The 14,656-nt window shown below is 42.8% G+C and overlaps 1 protein-coding gene across 1 annotated transcript in view; it reads right to left on the bottom strand.

Moving 5' to 3' along the window:
- Window positions 1–14,064, bottom strand: part of SASH1 (SAM and SH3 domain containing 1) — a 366,232-nt gene extending 352,168 nt beyond the window's left edge. Inside the window, exon 1 of the mRNA XM_078001231.1 lies at window positions 13,916–14,064. Coding sequence (XP_077857357.1) covers window positions 13,916–13,960 — 45 coding nt within the window. The 5' untranslated portion in view covers window positions 13,961–14,064. The remainder of the gene's footprint in view (window positions 1–13,915) is intronic.
- Window positions 14,065–14,656: the final 592 nt, after the last annotated feature.

The following is a 14,656-nucleotide window of genomic DNA, read 5'->3' as shown; positions in this document are numbered from 1 at the left end:
ATGTTGGATATTCTTGCATAACTGAAAAGCAGGGGCAAATGAATCCATCTCTTCATTCTGTCTGTACCTCTGCTCCACCAACATCCCTAGATCTCGAGGCAGCACACGGGGCTCCCGTATTCTCTTTGTGTCCTTCTGTCATACCTCCTCCCAGAGCCTTCTTTCACACTAAGGTGTAAACAACTAATAACAGCTTAAGTATCATCATTTCACTAATAAGCTTGGCTGTGTGGCATAACAGACCTGAGGGAAAGGGAAATACTTTTAGAACTGATCAGGATGGAGATCTAGAACCTAAGAGGACAGTCATCAGTCTAACTCACAGCATCCAGAGCTGCCCTGTTCAATGTGGTAGCCAGTGGCCATATGAGTCTATAGAGTTTACATTTAAATGATTTAAAATGAAAGGAAGAATTTAGTTCCTAAGTCACACTGGCACATTACAAATGCTCAGTAGTTACTGCACCTATTGGGTATACTGTGCTGGCAAATGCAGAGACAGGATACTTCCATCAGCATGGGAGGGGCCAGGGGACAGTGCTGCTCTGGAGGGCGTGGAAAATCAGGGTGGGACAGATAGTGCTGTTCCCAGGATCCCAATGGAATGGCGTGCTCTGCCAATGCTTAATTTGGTTGGGAAGGTCTGGTTGGCTCATCCATTTTGGAGCAGGAGCCTGGAGAGGGGCCGAGTGTCAGTGGGTGGACGGTGAGCAAACAAAAAACTCTGAACAGAGGGGTCACATTTGTGCTAGGGATTGACCGAATTATTAACTCCACAGGGAACACTAGAGGACAAGAGGTGCTGAGGACGGCAAAATGCCTGGAGTTGGATGGAACATGAACGAGCTGATTATTTCTTTTTTAAATGCATAATGTATTTATGTTAATTAGTTTTTTTTTTTTTTTTTTTTGAGATGAGTCTCACTCTGTTACATAGGCTGGAGTGCAGTGGCAAGGTCTTGGCTCACTGCAACCTCCATCTCCCGGGTTCAAGCGATTCTCCTGCCTCAGCCTCCCAAGTAGCTGGTATTACAGGCGTCTACCACCAGGCCTGGCTAATTTTTGTATTTTTAGTAGAGACGGGATTTCACCATGTTGGCCAGGTTGGTCTCAAACTCCTGACCTCAGGTGATCCGCCTGCCTTGGCCTCCCAAAGTGCTGGGATTATAGGCGTGAGCCACTGCACCTGGCCTGTTAATTTGTATTAATGTAAATTTTCTATTTGTGGCAAGTTATATTGGCTTTATGCTAGTGACATTAAATTTCTTAAATATACAGCTATCAAAATTTCAAAGGAAGCAAATTTCAAGAAAAATATTAGATGAAAACTAGTACTGGTGAAATGCAATATGGGATAAAGTTTCATATGGTTTGCAAAAGACTGAGCTTTGAGAAACCCTGATTTAAGGCAACAGGATCCGTTACGAAGGTATGTTTCTAGGTAGGGCTGACTTCTCCATCAGGTGCTCTAGGCATAGCACTGACAGCTGTCATGTTTCTGGGCTTAGCAGGTTAATGACAATACAGGAAGGGCCCATGAAAATGTATTAAAATAACTTTCTCTTAAAGAGATTAATTCAGGAAAAAAATAAATGTCAAAGAAGATGTTTTAATTATTTATCTTTATGCTGACATTTGTAAAATGCAACTTTCCATATATATTTTTTTACGGAGAAAGGGGTTCCTGAAGGCAAAAGTGCCTAGAGCCCATGAAAATCAGAATGAGGCCTGTTCCTAGGCAAACCGGGAAGGAACTTCCGAGGCAATGGAATGCAGAAGGATAGAGCTTGCTCAGCTGCACCCACAGTGGGTAGGGGTGGAGACGCTGGATTTGAGCAGGAGGGCATCAGTATAATCAGAGAGCAATGCTCCAGCTGTGCTTACCTGCTAAGTATGGCACAGACTCAGGGCAGGTCAGCAGACAGGGTACCCAGGGCTCAGTCCAGGCCCACCAGACATCAGGCTTAGGATAGTTGGATTAGTCACTGCTTTTGTGATGATTACCTGCTGGTCAGAATTGGTTGGGTGAGTGGTGGTCAGAGCTGAGTCTTCAGGGTGAAGTTCTTCTGGGGACTAGGGAAAGGCAAGGATGGGAAAGGCAGGATTTAGGGCATCCTCTATTAGGAAGACCTATTAGGACTACTTAGCCCTGACATTATAGGGGCATAGAGACAAACACCTACTTGGCCTGAGTCAGGCCAATTATGATTATAAGAAACACAGAAGCGAGAACCAAAGACACACACATAATGCAAGCCTTAAACACAAAGAGGGACTTGGGAATGCTGGCAGATATTGCTTTTGGAAAAAAGAAGTTTATGAAACAATTATCTAACGCACCCTGAAGGCAAAGGCTGACGGGCAACTAAGTGCGAGGCCCAGCTAAGGCTGACCCGAGACCTCTTGACAAGTTCTGGGACGACAGAGGTATAAGAGCCATTTCAAGTCGAAGGAGAGTGGCTAAAGGCCAGGTATGTGGACCACTTCTATAACATCTCACAGCTGCTCTCTTGTTGCCGAGTGAGGTGAATGACATTGATAAATCGCCCTATTATAACTTGTGATAAAAGCAGCAGGTACTTAAAGCACTGACCAATAGACATCTGAAAAGACAAATGACTGCTTGAAGACAACGGATACAAGTTGGAAATTAGCGATACCCATTGTGAGGAGAACAGGACAAAGCACGCTGGACAGAGATAATACCCCAATCTCCTGAATGCCCATTGATGTGGGTCACCTGACAGCCTGCTCGGAAAAAAGTCTTAGTTGCTAATAACGTATGTGAAAACACCCTGAGGACCATGATAGCTCATGCAAATTCAAGGTATTATTATGACTCAACCAACTGAAATGTTGAAAATTAAAGCAATTTTATATACTTTCATTTGGGGCACAAGTTTTGGGGCATTTGGTTAGGATTTTTTTTTTTTTCTTACTAAATGGTCTGGATACTTACTATAGTGATGTGCAGAATCAGCATAAACAGTTTTTGTTATAGTTGTTTTTTTTTTTTTTTTTCTAGATGGAGTTTCACTCTTGTTGCCCAGGCTGGAGTGCAATGGCACCATCTCGGCTCACTGCAACCTCCATCTCCTGGGTTCAAGCAATTCTCCTGCCTCAGTCTCTTGAGTAGCTGGGATTACAGGTGCCTACAGGCGCCCGCCACCATGCCTGGTTAATTTTTGTATTTTTAGTAGAGATGCGGTTTCACCACATTGGCTAGGCTGGTCTTGAACTCCTGACCTCACGTGATCCGCCCTCCTTGGCCTCCCAAAGTGCTCATTACAGACATGAGCCACCACACCTGGCCCAGAGTTTTATTTTTCTAAAACCTCCAACTTTTAGTGGGGATTCAGAATGCCTACGTAATGGAAAAAACAAAAACAAAAACAAAAAACAAGTCTTGCAGATAATTCTCGCCTGTGAAATTTGTCTCTTTTGTACTGTTGATTGTGGTGGTTTCTACAGTAGCATCCAGCACCTATTCTGCAAACCACTTCCTTCTTAAACCTCAAGGGTTTCTGCAAACCGCATTCAAATGATCTGTAGAAAGTGTTACCCTACACTTTCCATTACATCAGAGCCTTGCCAAGTGGCCCAAGAGGGATTCATTAACTGCTGCCGTGTCCCCATGTGTCTGATTAGCCACAAATATATAATGAAGGTGGTTCAGCAGTGTAGGCAGCCGCAGTGGAGAACTGCGGCAAAAATTCCCTGCAATTTTTCTGGCAGCTGTCATCAGTCAACAAAACCCAAACTGACACCTTCAGTTGCCAACAGTTTTGGGTAAAACACATGCATGTTCCCAAGGTACAAGGGCCACAGGTTGAGGGTAAGGTTAAATGATAGAGTTTCTCTACTGGATGGAATGGAAGAAGATAGCAAAGTGAGATTTTGTGATATTAATAAAGAACCTAATGGATTAATGGAAGGGACTGCTATGTAGGTTTCTGGTGAGTAACTGGTGATGCTGTGAAAGCTACGTGTGGCATCCAATAGCCCATTTTTACTTCAAGAAAACTCATTCTCGTGCTCTGCAGCAGCTGCTACTGTTTGGATTATGAATAGTTATAAGCCAGATGGTGTGGCAGAAAGGACTCACACATATTTTCACATGGACAAATATTATTATTCCAAAACATAAACACGTCAATATAAGTGTTTTTTCTCCTGGGAGAAATCCAGCCCCTGATCTCAGTTATAAGAAAATGACTCACTTTGTATGTGCAAAAATTACCTGCCAAGGTTATTATTGGAAGAAACCCACACCACAGCATTCCCCAAGTTTTCCTTTCCTGATTTGTAGTCAGCTGCATTTAATGTGATAAAGGAGAAACAGACAGGAAGGGAGGGAGAGAAGACGGGAGGGAGGGAGAGAAGACGGGAGGGAGGGAGAGAAGACGGGAGGAAGGAAAAGAAGGAAAAGGAAGAGAGAGAATGAAGAGATGAGGTAAGGAAGGGGAAAATCACTGTCCCTCCACCCCAGAATTCTCATAATGGTGACAGCAGTGTGTTGGCCTGGGAATTCTAATGCCAAATACCTGGTGATCAAAACGGGAAGGCAAAGATGGAAAAGACAGAATCAGGCCATTTGGACACATCAGTGAAGGATTCTTTTGAAGCTCTTCTGGAAGAAAGAGATTTTTCCAGCTCTTTCTCTGATTTTATTTGGAATGTTTCAAGGACAAATAATCCATCACAGTCAATATAGTTCTCATAATCATGTATCCAGATTTCCCATTTCTTAATTTGGTCTGGTTACCTCTTGCTGTCATTTCCATTTTTCTATAGTCTTTCTTTCTTTTCTGTTTTTTTTTTTTTTTTTTTTTTTTTTTTTTTTTTTTTTTTAAGACAGAGCCTTGCTCTGTCGCACAGGCTGGAGTGCAATGGCACGATCTCTGCTCACTGCAACTTCTGCTTACCGGGTTCAAGCGATTCTTGTGCCTCAGCCTTCCTGAGTAGCTGGGATTACAGGCACATGCCACCATGCCTGCCTAGTTCTTATATTTTTAGTAAAGACAGAATTTCGCCATGTTGGTCAGGCTGGTCTGGAACTCCTGACCTCAGGTGATCTGCCTGCCTTGGCCTCTCAAAGTGCTGGGATTATAGGCATGAACCACTGTTCCTCGCTTTATATTCTTTCTTTCCCCAGAAATTCCTATAATAAGCTTTTCTTCACAAGAATCTTCCACTCTTGGTGCCAGGTATTTTGTAATCAATCCTAAACTCGCCTCCTTTGTCTCTCTTCCTGCTAAGGCTTGGTCATTGCCTTCCAAGACTTCCTGCCTAGTTTTCCAGCCTCCTGGGAGCCCACCTGTCTCCTAGCAGGGTGGACCAGCCCACCACGGCTCAGGGAGGGCAGACCTGGGGTGATGTGTGCAGGAAGAGATGGAAAGGGTGAGTCCAGCGGCAGTCCTTGGATGTCTTTTCGCTCTGTGGGCCCTGTGGGTCAGCTCTTCTAACGTGGAACCAGCGCTGTGCCCTACTGAGAAAGGCACACTAGGAAATTCTGTCCTGGCTGGCAATGTTAGAGTTGGCTTCCATTGTAGAGTAGTTTTTAGTGGGTCCTCTCTTTTGGTGTACAATGCAAGTTTACCACCTACAAGTGAACAATTCACCTAGTGCCCTGACTCTCATTCTTTGGAGTTCAAATAACAGACAATTAAAAAAAATTTTGAATCCAGCATTTGCTTGTTGCTTGACCACCCTCCTGCATGTACACCCTTCAGCTCCAGGACCACATGTGGTCAGGCTGGTAAGTATAAGTGGGTGACTCCGTGGGAGCTAAGAGATAATATGGACTGGGTGAACTGGAGTATACACCTTCAATAGCATTCAAGCTAAAACGCCTCATAGCCTTGTGCATTCCCATTGGAGAACATCTGCAGGCTGTGTTCAGCCCCAAGGCCACCAGTGCACAATCCCTGCTCAGCAACCCGCCACCCTTTATGTTCAAGCACATCCCCATTTCTTTTATTTTTGTGGCCTCCCCTGGCAGCCCCCACTCCATCTGTTTTCCTTTATTCTCAGCCTGTTTGTCTCAATGTCACTTTCACTGGCCCTGGTTCAGATCCTTGGTATCACGAACACCCTCCAGGCCTTCGACGGAGCCTTCTGAGTACCCCAGAGCAGTCTCTTCTCTAAGGAAAGCATTCTGGATCACTGCACCTGTTCCATGGGTGATATGGTTTTGAGCTCTAGGACAGCAATTCTCAAAGTGTGCCCCTGAGATCAGCATTACTGGCATTGCCTGGCAACTTAGAAAAATGCAAATTGGGGGTCCCACCCTAGGCCACTCAATCAGAAACTCTAGGGGGAGATGCACAGTGGTGGGCCCAGCAATCTGGGTTTTAATCGGCCTTCCAGGAGATTCCACTGCAGGGACAAGTTTGAGAATCACTGCTCTATCCAACTGGTCCCACCCCGGATGGCGATGTGCTTTGGTTTGCCTGTATCCCTCTTAAATTTCAGTTCCTAAAGCTAAACCTTAACCCCCTTATTCATTTTAGAGGAACATAGGGGCATTATGCAGATAAAATTAGATAATTCCTAGCACAGTTTCTAGCACATGCTAAATTTGTCATACATGTAAATTATTATGATTGTGTCATCATTAATATTATTACATCAGTGTGGTCCAAGGTCAAATGACCTTTTTATGTACAGTAACCTTCTACTATCAATCTAAGAGTCAAATATCTCTACTGTGTATTTATCTGTCATTCACAGCTCACATATTTACGTGGTAGATGGAAATGTAGAATCTATATTGAATGCAACAGCATAAGTGGTAGGGCTGAAACTTCTCACCAGTGAATCTTGTTACATCAGCCAAAAGTTCTAAGAGCTTGAGGAGGAGGAAGTAAGTTTCCCCAGAATAAAAGAAAGCAGTCACAGAAGTATAATTTCTTTGAGGAGGACACGGGTGGAGTAGTGAAAGGACAGATCAAACATTAATTTTAAAGCTTCCCTATATTTCAAAGAACACAGAGAATCTCTCTTCTATGCCTGTCCTCCAATTGTAAATGCCCTGTAAAATCTCCATTCTTCTTCCACTTTAGACAAAAGACTATTTTGAGTGTTACTATGTAAAAAGTAGAAATGCCAGCCTGTGCGAGGTCTGTTAAAATTCACTCAGTAAAGAATTCTGACTTTCATTAAAATAACTACTAAACGAGAGCCAAGAGGTTGACCTTCACATTGTTCAAGAGCCACACCAATCACCTCGCCTTGGCACGCAGTTGGATCTCTTGCCAGGATTTCAGCAGGTGTTTTCTGAATTGCATCCAGAATCACACTGGACAGAAACACAGCAGAGGTTGCCGAAGCCACATCAATAATGATAAGCAGATGATCACGGCGCCCTCCCGCTCACCCTGTGAGCTGCAGAGATCACAGCACCGCTGAGTCTGTGGGAGGCAGCGCAGCCTCGAGCTTCTAGCCAACAGCCAATGTCATTTTAACATATTCAAGACAGACTAGCTGAACCAATGTTTCAGGCTAGAGTTCTAAAGACACAAAATGAGGTTAGGAGAGGAACAGGAAAATATACACAAATATTTTTGATTAGTAACTTTCATTTAGAAATTGGGGACATCTTCAATACAAATGCTTAAAATGCTATAATCACAACTGCCATATTTGCAAGTCTACTTTTTAAAATTTTTTAACCTAACAAAGTATAATCCAAGGAAAAAGCTAATTCTGAAGTATGTTCCTTCTTGTCATTGTAAATAGCAAGTGCAATCACTTAAAATACAATTCCATCAAGGGTCGCAGATGAGAAATACGATTCTGAGTTTTCTTAGATTCCGGCTTTCAGGGTGACTTATTCAATATCCCTCAGTTGATATTCAGAATATCAATTTTGACTGATGAGCATCTTCACACATCCTGGTCTTTGCCTTTCTCCACATTGCCAGTCCTTCTTTCCTTCCCTCTCTCCCTCCCTCCCTTCCTCCCTCGCTCCTCCCTTCCCTTCTCTTCCTTCCTCTTTCTGTTCTTTCTTTTCTTTTTTCTTTCTCCTTTCCTTTCCTTTCCTTTCCCTTTTTCTTTCTCTTTCTCTCTCTCTCCTCTCTCTCTCTCTTTCCCTTCCTTTCTTTCTCTTTTCTTTTTCCCAAGACAAAGTGTTGCTCTGTCACACAGGCTGAAGTGCAGTGGTAGATGCTCAGAGCTCATCACAGCTTAAACTCCCAGGCTCAAGCAGTCCTCCTGCCTCCGCCTGCTGAATAGCTGGAACTACAGGTGTGCACCATCACATCTAGTTAATTTTTAAACTTTTTGTAGAGATGGGGTCTCACTATGTTGCTCAGGCTGGTTTCAAATTTCTGGCCCCAATTACCAACCTTTTGGATCCTGTATTCAAGAAACAACTACAGTTCTTGAAAGGAGAGAAAAGGCAGCAAGGCCTTACAGCAATGCTCAGTTCTTCTTTTCTTTTTTTTTTGAGATGGAGTCTTGCACTGTTGCTCAGGTTGGAGTGCAATGGCGTGATCTCAACTCACCGCAACCTCTGCCTCTCAGGTTCAAGTGATTCCCCTGCTCAGCCTCCTGAGCAGCTGGGCACCCACCACCATCCCTAGCTAATTTTTGTATTTTCAGTAGAGACAGGGTTTTTCCATGTTGGCCAAGCTGGTTTCGCACTCCTGACCTCAGGTGATCTGCCTGCCGCGGCCGCCCAAAATGCTAGGATTACAGGTGTGAGCCACCATGACTGGCCTGCAGAGCTCAGCCCTGTACTGATACCAGCCTCTTGGGAAATACTGAAAAAGTTACTTAACTTCTCTGTGCCTCAGTCTCCCTTCTTTGTAAAATGAGGGATTGGTTAAATCAGTGGTCATAGCTGAAATATTCACAGGCCCCAATAAGTACTCAATATGTAGGTAAAGAGGAGAATGCTTGCCCTGTCTACAGGGGATAGCTATACTCAGCATCAGCTGATAACTGTCATCTTTTGCTTCTTTTTCAAAAAAACAAAACAAAACAAAACAAAAAAACTGTCCCTGGATTGTTATGTGAAAATGTCTTAATTTTAAATATTTGCTAAAAATGTAAATAAAACAACTACAATTATAAAAACCATATGTAGGTCAAACAGAACATGTTGATGATGCTTTAGAGTTCTTGCCTTCTATGATTCAAAATTTCTCCTGAAACCTAAGACCTGTCAGTCTAAACATACAATACCTTGATTTTCATCATTTGTGTATCTGATGTGGTGGCTTGCTTCTCCTTTCACAACATCGAGTGGACTGTGTACCTCTTTTTCCTGTAAGTAGCATACACTTTATTTATGTCAAATACAACTATGTACATGCCTAGAAAAGTTAATCATCTTGACCTGAAGTATGCTGCCAAGTAGCCAAATATCAGTGGGTGGATGCCTTAATGTCAATAAAGACAGAAGGGAGACATGGGAGAAGCCCACAAACTAGAAATAAAACTAAGTCAGGGTATTAGATGGTTTTCATACTGCTAGAAAGAAATATCCAAGACTGGGTAATTTATAAAGGAAAGAAGTTTAATTGACAGTTCCACATGGCTGGGGAGACCTCAGGAAACTTACAATCATGGTGGAAGGCAAAGGAGATGCAAGGACCTTCTTCACATGGCAACAGGATAGAGGAGCGAGTGAAGGGTGAAGAACCCCTTATAAAACCATCAGACAGGCACAGCAGCTCATGCCTGCAATCGCAGCATTTTGAGAGGCTGAGGTGGGCCAATCGCTTGAGGTTAGGAGTACGAGACCAGTTTGGCTAACTTGGTGAAACCCTATTTCTACTAAAAATACAAAAATGAGCCAGGTGTGGTGTTGGGCAGCTGTAATTCCAGCTACTCTGGAGGTTGAGGCAGGAGAATCACTAGAACACGGGAGGCGGAGGTTGCAGTGAGCTGAGATCGCACCACTGCACTCCTGCCTGGGTGACAGAGCGAGACTCCATCTCAAAACCAAACAAAGACAAAATCCATCAGTTCTCGTGAGAACTCACTCATTATTAGGGGAACAGCATGGGAGAACCACCCTATGATGCAATCACCTACCTCCCTCGACACATGGGGATTACAATTAAGAGATGAGATTCAGGTGGGGACACATAACCACACCACATGGTGTGGAAGAAAGAGGAAAAATGTTTCCTGTTCATCAAACAGTAGCTGAGGAGCAGATCGCAGGAAAATGACCCTCAGGAGCATGAATCCAGCTGTGAGGAAGGAGGGGCTTTGAGGGAGCAGAATGCTTCAGGTGGCAGGATGGTTGCCTGCAAGAGAAATTTTGGCCTGAACTCTCAAGATGGGGACTGATGCCTGGAGAATTTTCCAGGAAGGGGTTGGTTAACTCAAGGGACAGGGAGGGAAGTAGGAGACAGGTTTACTGGTCTTAGGAGTAAATCTATGGAAAAGAATTCAACTTCTCTCTCATCCTGAGCATAAATAGACTGCTGTCTGCAGAAGATATCCATAAGGTGCTGACTTGATGTAGTTTGCATCGTACACAATCCCATCAGCTGACTAGTGTTTCATGTTTTTCCTTAAAGGTATGTTTTTCTCCTTACTCCACTTGTACCACACTGGTCTCGGACAACTGTCATCTCATGTGTAGGTCCTGTAACAACAGCTTTCTTACTGGCCTCTAGAATCTTCAGAATCCAAGCTACCTTGCCAGACTCATTTTCCCTAAATGCTGCCTTTATCAAGCCACTCTACTGTTCTGACTCCTTCCATGGCTCTCATGTCCTACCCAGTCTAAGATCCTCTGCTTGGCCTTCAAGACTCTCCAGAATCTGCTCCATGCTCCATTCTCTATCTTTCCCCAGTCCCTCACACGCATTTCCTGTTCAATCACTCAGTAGTATCCTATCAGCAGAGGCATTTCTGCCTCCCAGCATTTACTCGACACCATCCCCTTCACCTGGGTGCCTATCCCTCTCCTTTTCAAATTCTATCCATCAATTCCATCATGAAACCTTCTTTAACTCTTCTGGGCCTCACAGACTTCCCTGACTTCAGACTTGCTATTCCACTTAATTTCTGAACCATGCCCTCTGCCACTCAATTATATATTATTCTGTTCTCTAATTGTTTCATGGTCTTGTCTCACAATCATATTTTGACCTTCCTGAGTCAAGATCATGTCTTCTTACTCTGTATTCTCCATAGAAACAGTGGATTTAGTCATAGAGGCTGGGTTCAATGAGCACTTGCCTGATGCTTCAATGAGGCAGGTATTCAGATAAGCTCACTGGGAGAAAGAGGATGGTGGCAAAGAAAGATGGCTGGGGTCTCTTGGGAGGAGATGATCAGACAGGACTATGTAGAGAGCTACCATTGCCCACTTTCCCCAAATAATCATGCATGGCCATCATGCCCTCTGTTGCCTGCACTTTCATATATGGTTCATGCTTGTTGAAGTTGTGCTAGGTTGAATTGTTGCACTGGGTTGTATGCAACGGCAGACCTGATCCACCAACTGTCCTGGACCAGCACATAGCCTTGGAGACTTAAAGCTGCACTTGGTGGCAAGCTTCTGAATTTGAGCTCCCGGGGGTCACTATTATCCTCTTTGAGAGAAGCATGGTCCAGTTATGTCCAACATGGAAGTGAACTTCTAAGTGACTCCAGTATTCTGCAAGAGTGAAGACATTCAAGAACTCAGATGCACTAAGAGCAAAAAATGATGAGAGAACTCTGGATGGAAGAACCACTCCGATCATTCCGGTGGAGAGGGCTGAGAGACAATGTCCAAAATTCTGTAGGAAATCACTTTAGATTTCTCACTCCCAGCCCACTCCAGAGAGTGCCAAGCCTGTTACTAAATCTCTGTGTCTCACAATCTACACAGTTCAGATAACAACCTGCTGACCACAGGAGAGGTTGGTTGCATTAATTATGATAGAAAGACACTGTGGAAATATACCAGGCCCTCCAAAATCCATTTCTGTTGGTTCACACAGGCTGAGTAGCCATTGGCTCATAGTAAATTGCAGTCCCTCCTGCCCTGCGCCGTGCCTGTACTGGGTGTCTGTGCTGGCAGGTGTTCTGTCCATGACACAGCCTGGAAGGAGCCTAAGACAGGCGAATGAGCTGCCACCAGCTCCCTGAGGCAGTTTCTGGGGCTGCTGACTTAGCTCTCTCATGGGAAGCCACCACCCACCTGCCAGGGGAACTGGTGACAACATGTAGTGGCAGTGGTGGAGCCAGAGGTGAAAGAGAGGTTCAAAATGAGGGGAGAATTTTCAAAATGGCAGTTTGGACAACCATGATTTAACAAAACAACAGGCTATCTTGAATTTGCATGGTAGCTGCTTATAAATCCAATAGTTCTGTTATGTGACTATCTTATCTGGAAAACTCCTTGAGCAGTTCTGGGTGGACAGGACCAATGCCTACATCTCAGTCCTTTGTGTATTTCCTGAGCATCAGCCTCTACCCAGTCCCCACAGGTTTAGGACTCTGGAGCCAGTCAGAGCCTGCTGCTACATCAGCTCCCAGCTCCTTGGAGCATAGATGCTCCTCTCTGCCTAGAGGATATGCAGAAAAAAAACTTTTTAAATTTTTCTATAGGTCATCAAAACAAACTCTTAATAAAAATAAAGACATTAAAAAAACCCAAGTATTATAAGAGCATAGGAATGATTGAGTTTCCAGAATACAATGTATTAATATGTTTGCTAAGTAAATGAGTGAAAGAATTGGATAAACAAAAGTAAAGGTATTAAATGTTTGAATACTGACCTAAAAATTGTGCTTTTTAATTATGTTTAGGAATAATAATTTTTTTAACCCTCCCTTCTCCAAAGACATCACACAGAATGGCTTACCAGCTCAGATACAGCATTATAATTTAAGACATCAGAGATACTGAACATTCTTTAATGAATACAAGTTTCATTAGAAACCAAGGTTTCAGTATGCTCATAGAAACCAAGGTTTCAGTATGCTCACAGAATAAACTTAGTGTAATAAAAGATGGTAGTATAGGTTATACTGCCAGGGAAAAAAGAGATGAATCACATCGTTGCCACCAAAAGATAATTTGTTATACCATCCAACCTAAAAATCACCTGTTTGTAACAGAATTTTCTAATTCCAATGAAGCTGAAACTTACATTAGAAAGGAGAAAACAAAATGAAATTTTATGCTATGAGACAGTGAAATATAACTAAAAACAAAAAACCAAAAAAACAAAAAACAACAACAACAACAAAAAACCACTGGAATGAGGAGTGGGGCTATGATCTTGTAGCCAGACTATGGGTTGTTTGGATAGAGGGACTTCAGTTTACTCAACTATAAAATGACATGATCAGCTAGAACCACCGAAGTCAGGGAATCTCTGCATTCTTTGATGCATTCAAGACTGTCCCAAGTCATCTACAGTAAACTCAGCAGTTCTTGGTCACATAAAGAGAAAATGGCAGGTACGAATATGTTCAGTTCAGAAATCACAAAGGTTAATCTTAGACATTAGAGTCCTCTTTTATTATGCCCCTCTGATCAGGTGTGTATATATACACACCTTAGAGAAAATCTTAAAAGAGGTACAGTTAAAGAAAACCAAAAGCAAAAATCCAACACAGAGTTCCAAGAAATGCTTCATTTATATTAAAAATCTAGCTTAGAATTCCTTTCCCCCAGCGAACTATATTGCTGCCACAAAGTCATAAAGCCTTATATGCCACAGCTGTTAGTATTCTTCATCAATAGAATTAGAAAAAGTTCCTCCCAAACAATTCATTCAAAGCCTTTTATCAGTAACAAAATTTGGTATGTAGAAGGCATGTTTCACTTAAAGTAATGAGCAAGAATACAATCCTTTGATTATAAATTCCCCTTTCATCTTATTTTCCAAAAAGCCACAAGGAAAATGTCCAGCATGATGTCCTTGATATTTAAACACTTTATTCAACTTACCATTAGTTTACTCCAAAACTCAGCTTCCCTTGTAAAATGCTCCATAGTGAAGGGATAAAGTTCTTGTTCTGCCTTGTCAAATGTGTCACTTGTGCTGCTCAAGTGACTGAGCACAGGGAAGCAAACATTTCAGACGAGCCACTTTCATAATATTGACTGTTGCAGTCTCTCATAGCTGGGAGTCTTGGGAGAAATGGAATTTACATATGTGGAGGTGAGATGGGTGTGGGCATTTCTCACAGTTATGATTCAAAATCGAGATATGTCTCATTCGAGAAGGTAATAATATAAGTCAAAGAAGAAAAGTATCCCTTAGCATTACTGCCATTCATGACAAGGCAACTGACACTGCCATGTGCACAGGCGCCACACCTCAGTCATCATGCCAACAACAATCCTTCAGTGGGTGGTGAAGTTTCCTTCTGGCATTTTTTTTTTTTGACTCTAGTAATTATAAATCTCTCAGCTCACTTTAAGGTGTGTTCGGTACACAAGAATGGACACCTGGAATGCAAGTAGAAGTGCAAGCTCAGGAAGAAAACTTTTGGCAATCCTGTGGGCAAAATTAACCAAAGTTGGCTACCAAATCATTCATCCTCCGTGCTACTTTGTTAGAACAGGTCAATTAGGATTTTAAACATCCATATAAAAATATAAGTGCTTACAATATTCTCACTTTTTCTGAAGAGTCAGAAGATAGAACTTCCTCAAAATATCCTTGAGAACTGGATCTATGGTTAT

Source organism: Macaca mulatta, chromosome 4, assembly GCF_049350105.2.
Source record: "Macaca mulatta isolate MMU2019108-1 chromosome 4, T2T-MMU8v2.0, whole genome shotgun sequence".
Classification (NCBI taxonomy): domain Eukaryota; kingdom Metazoa; phylum Chordata; class Mammalia; order Primates; family Cercopithecidae; genus Macaca; species Macaca mulatta.
The sequence above is the reverse complement of the archived record's forward strand: the minus strand, read 5'-3'. Positions and strand labels throughout refer to the sequence as shown.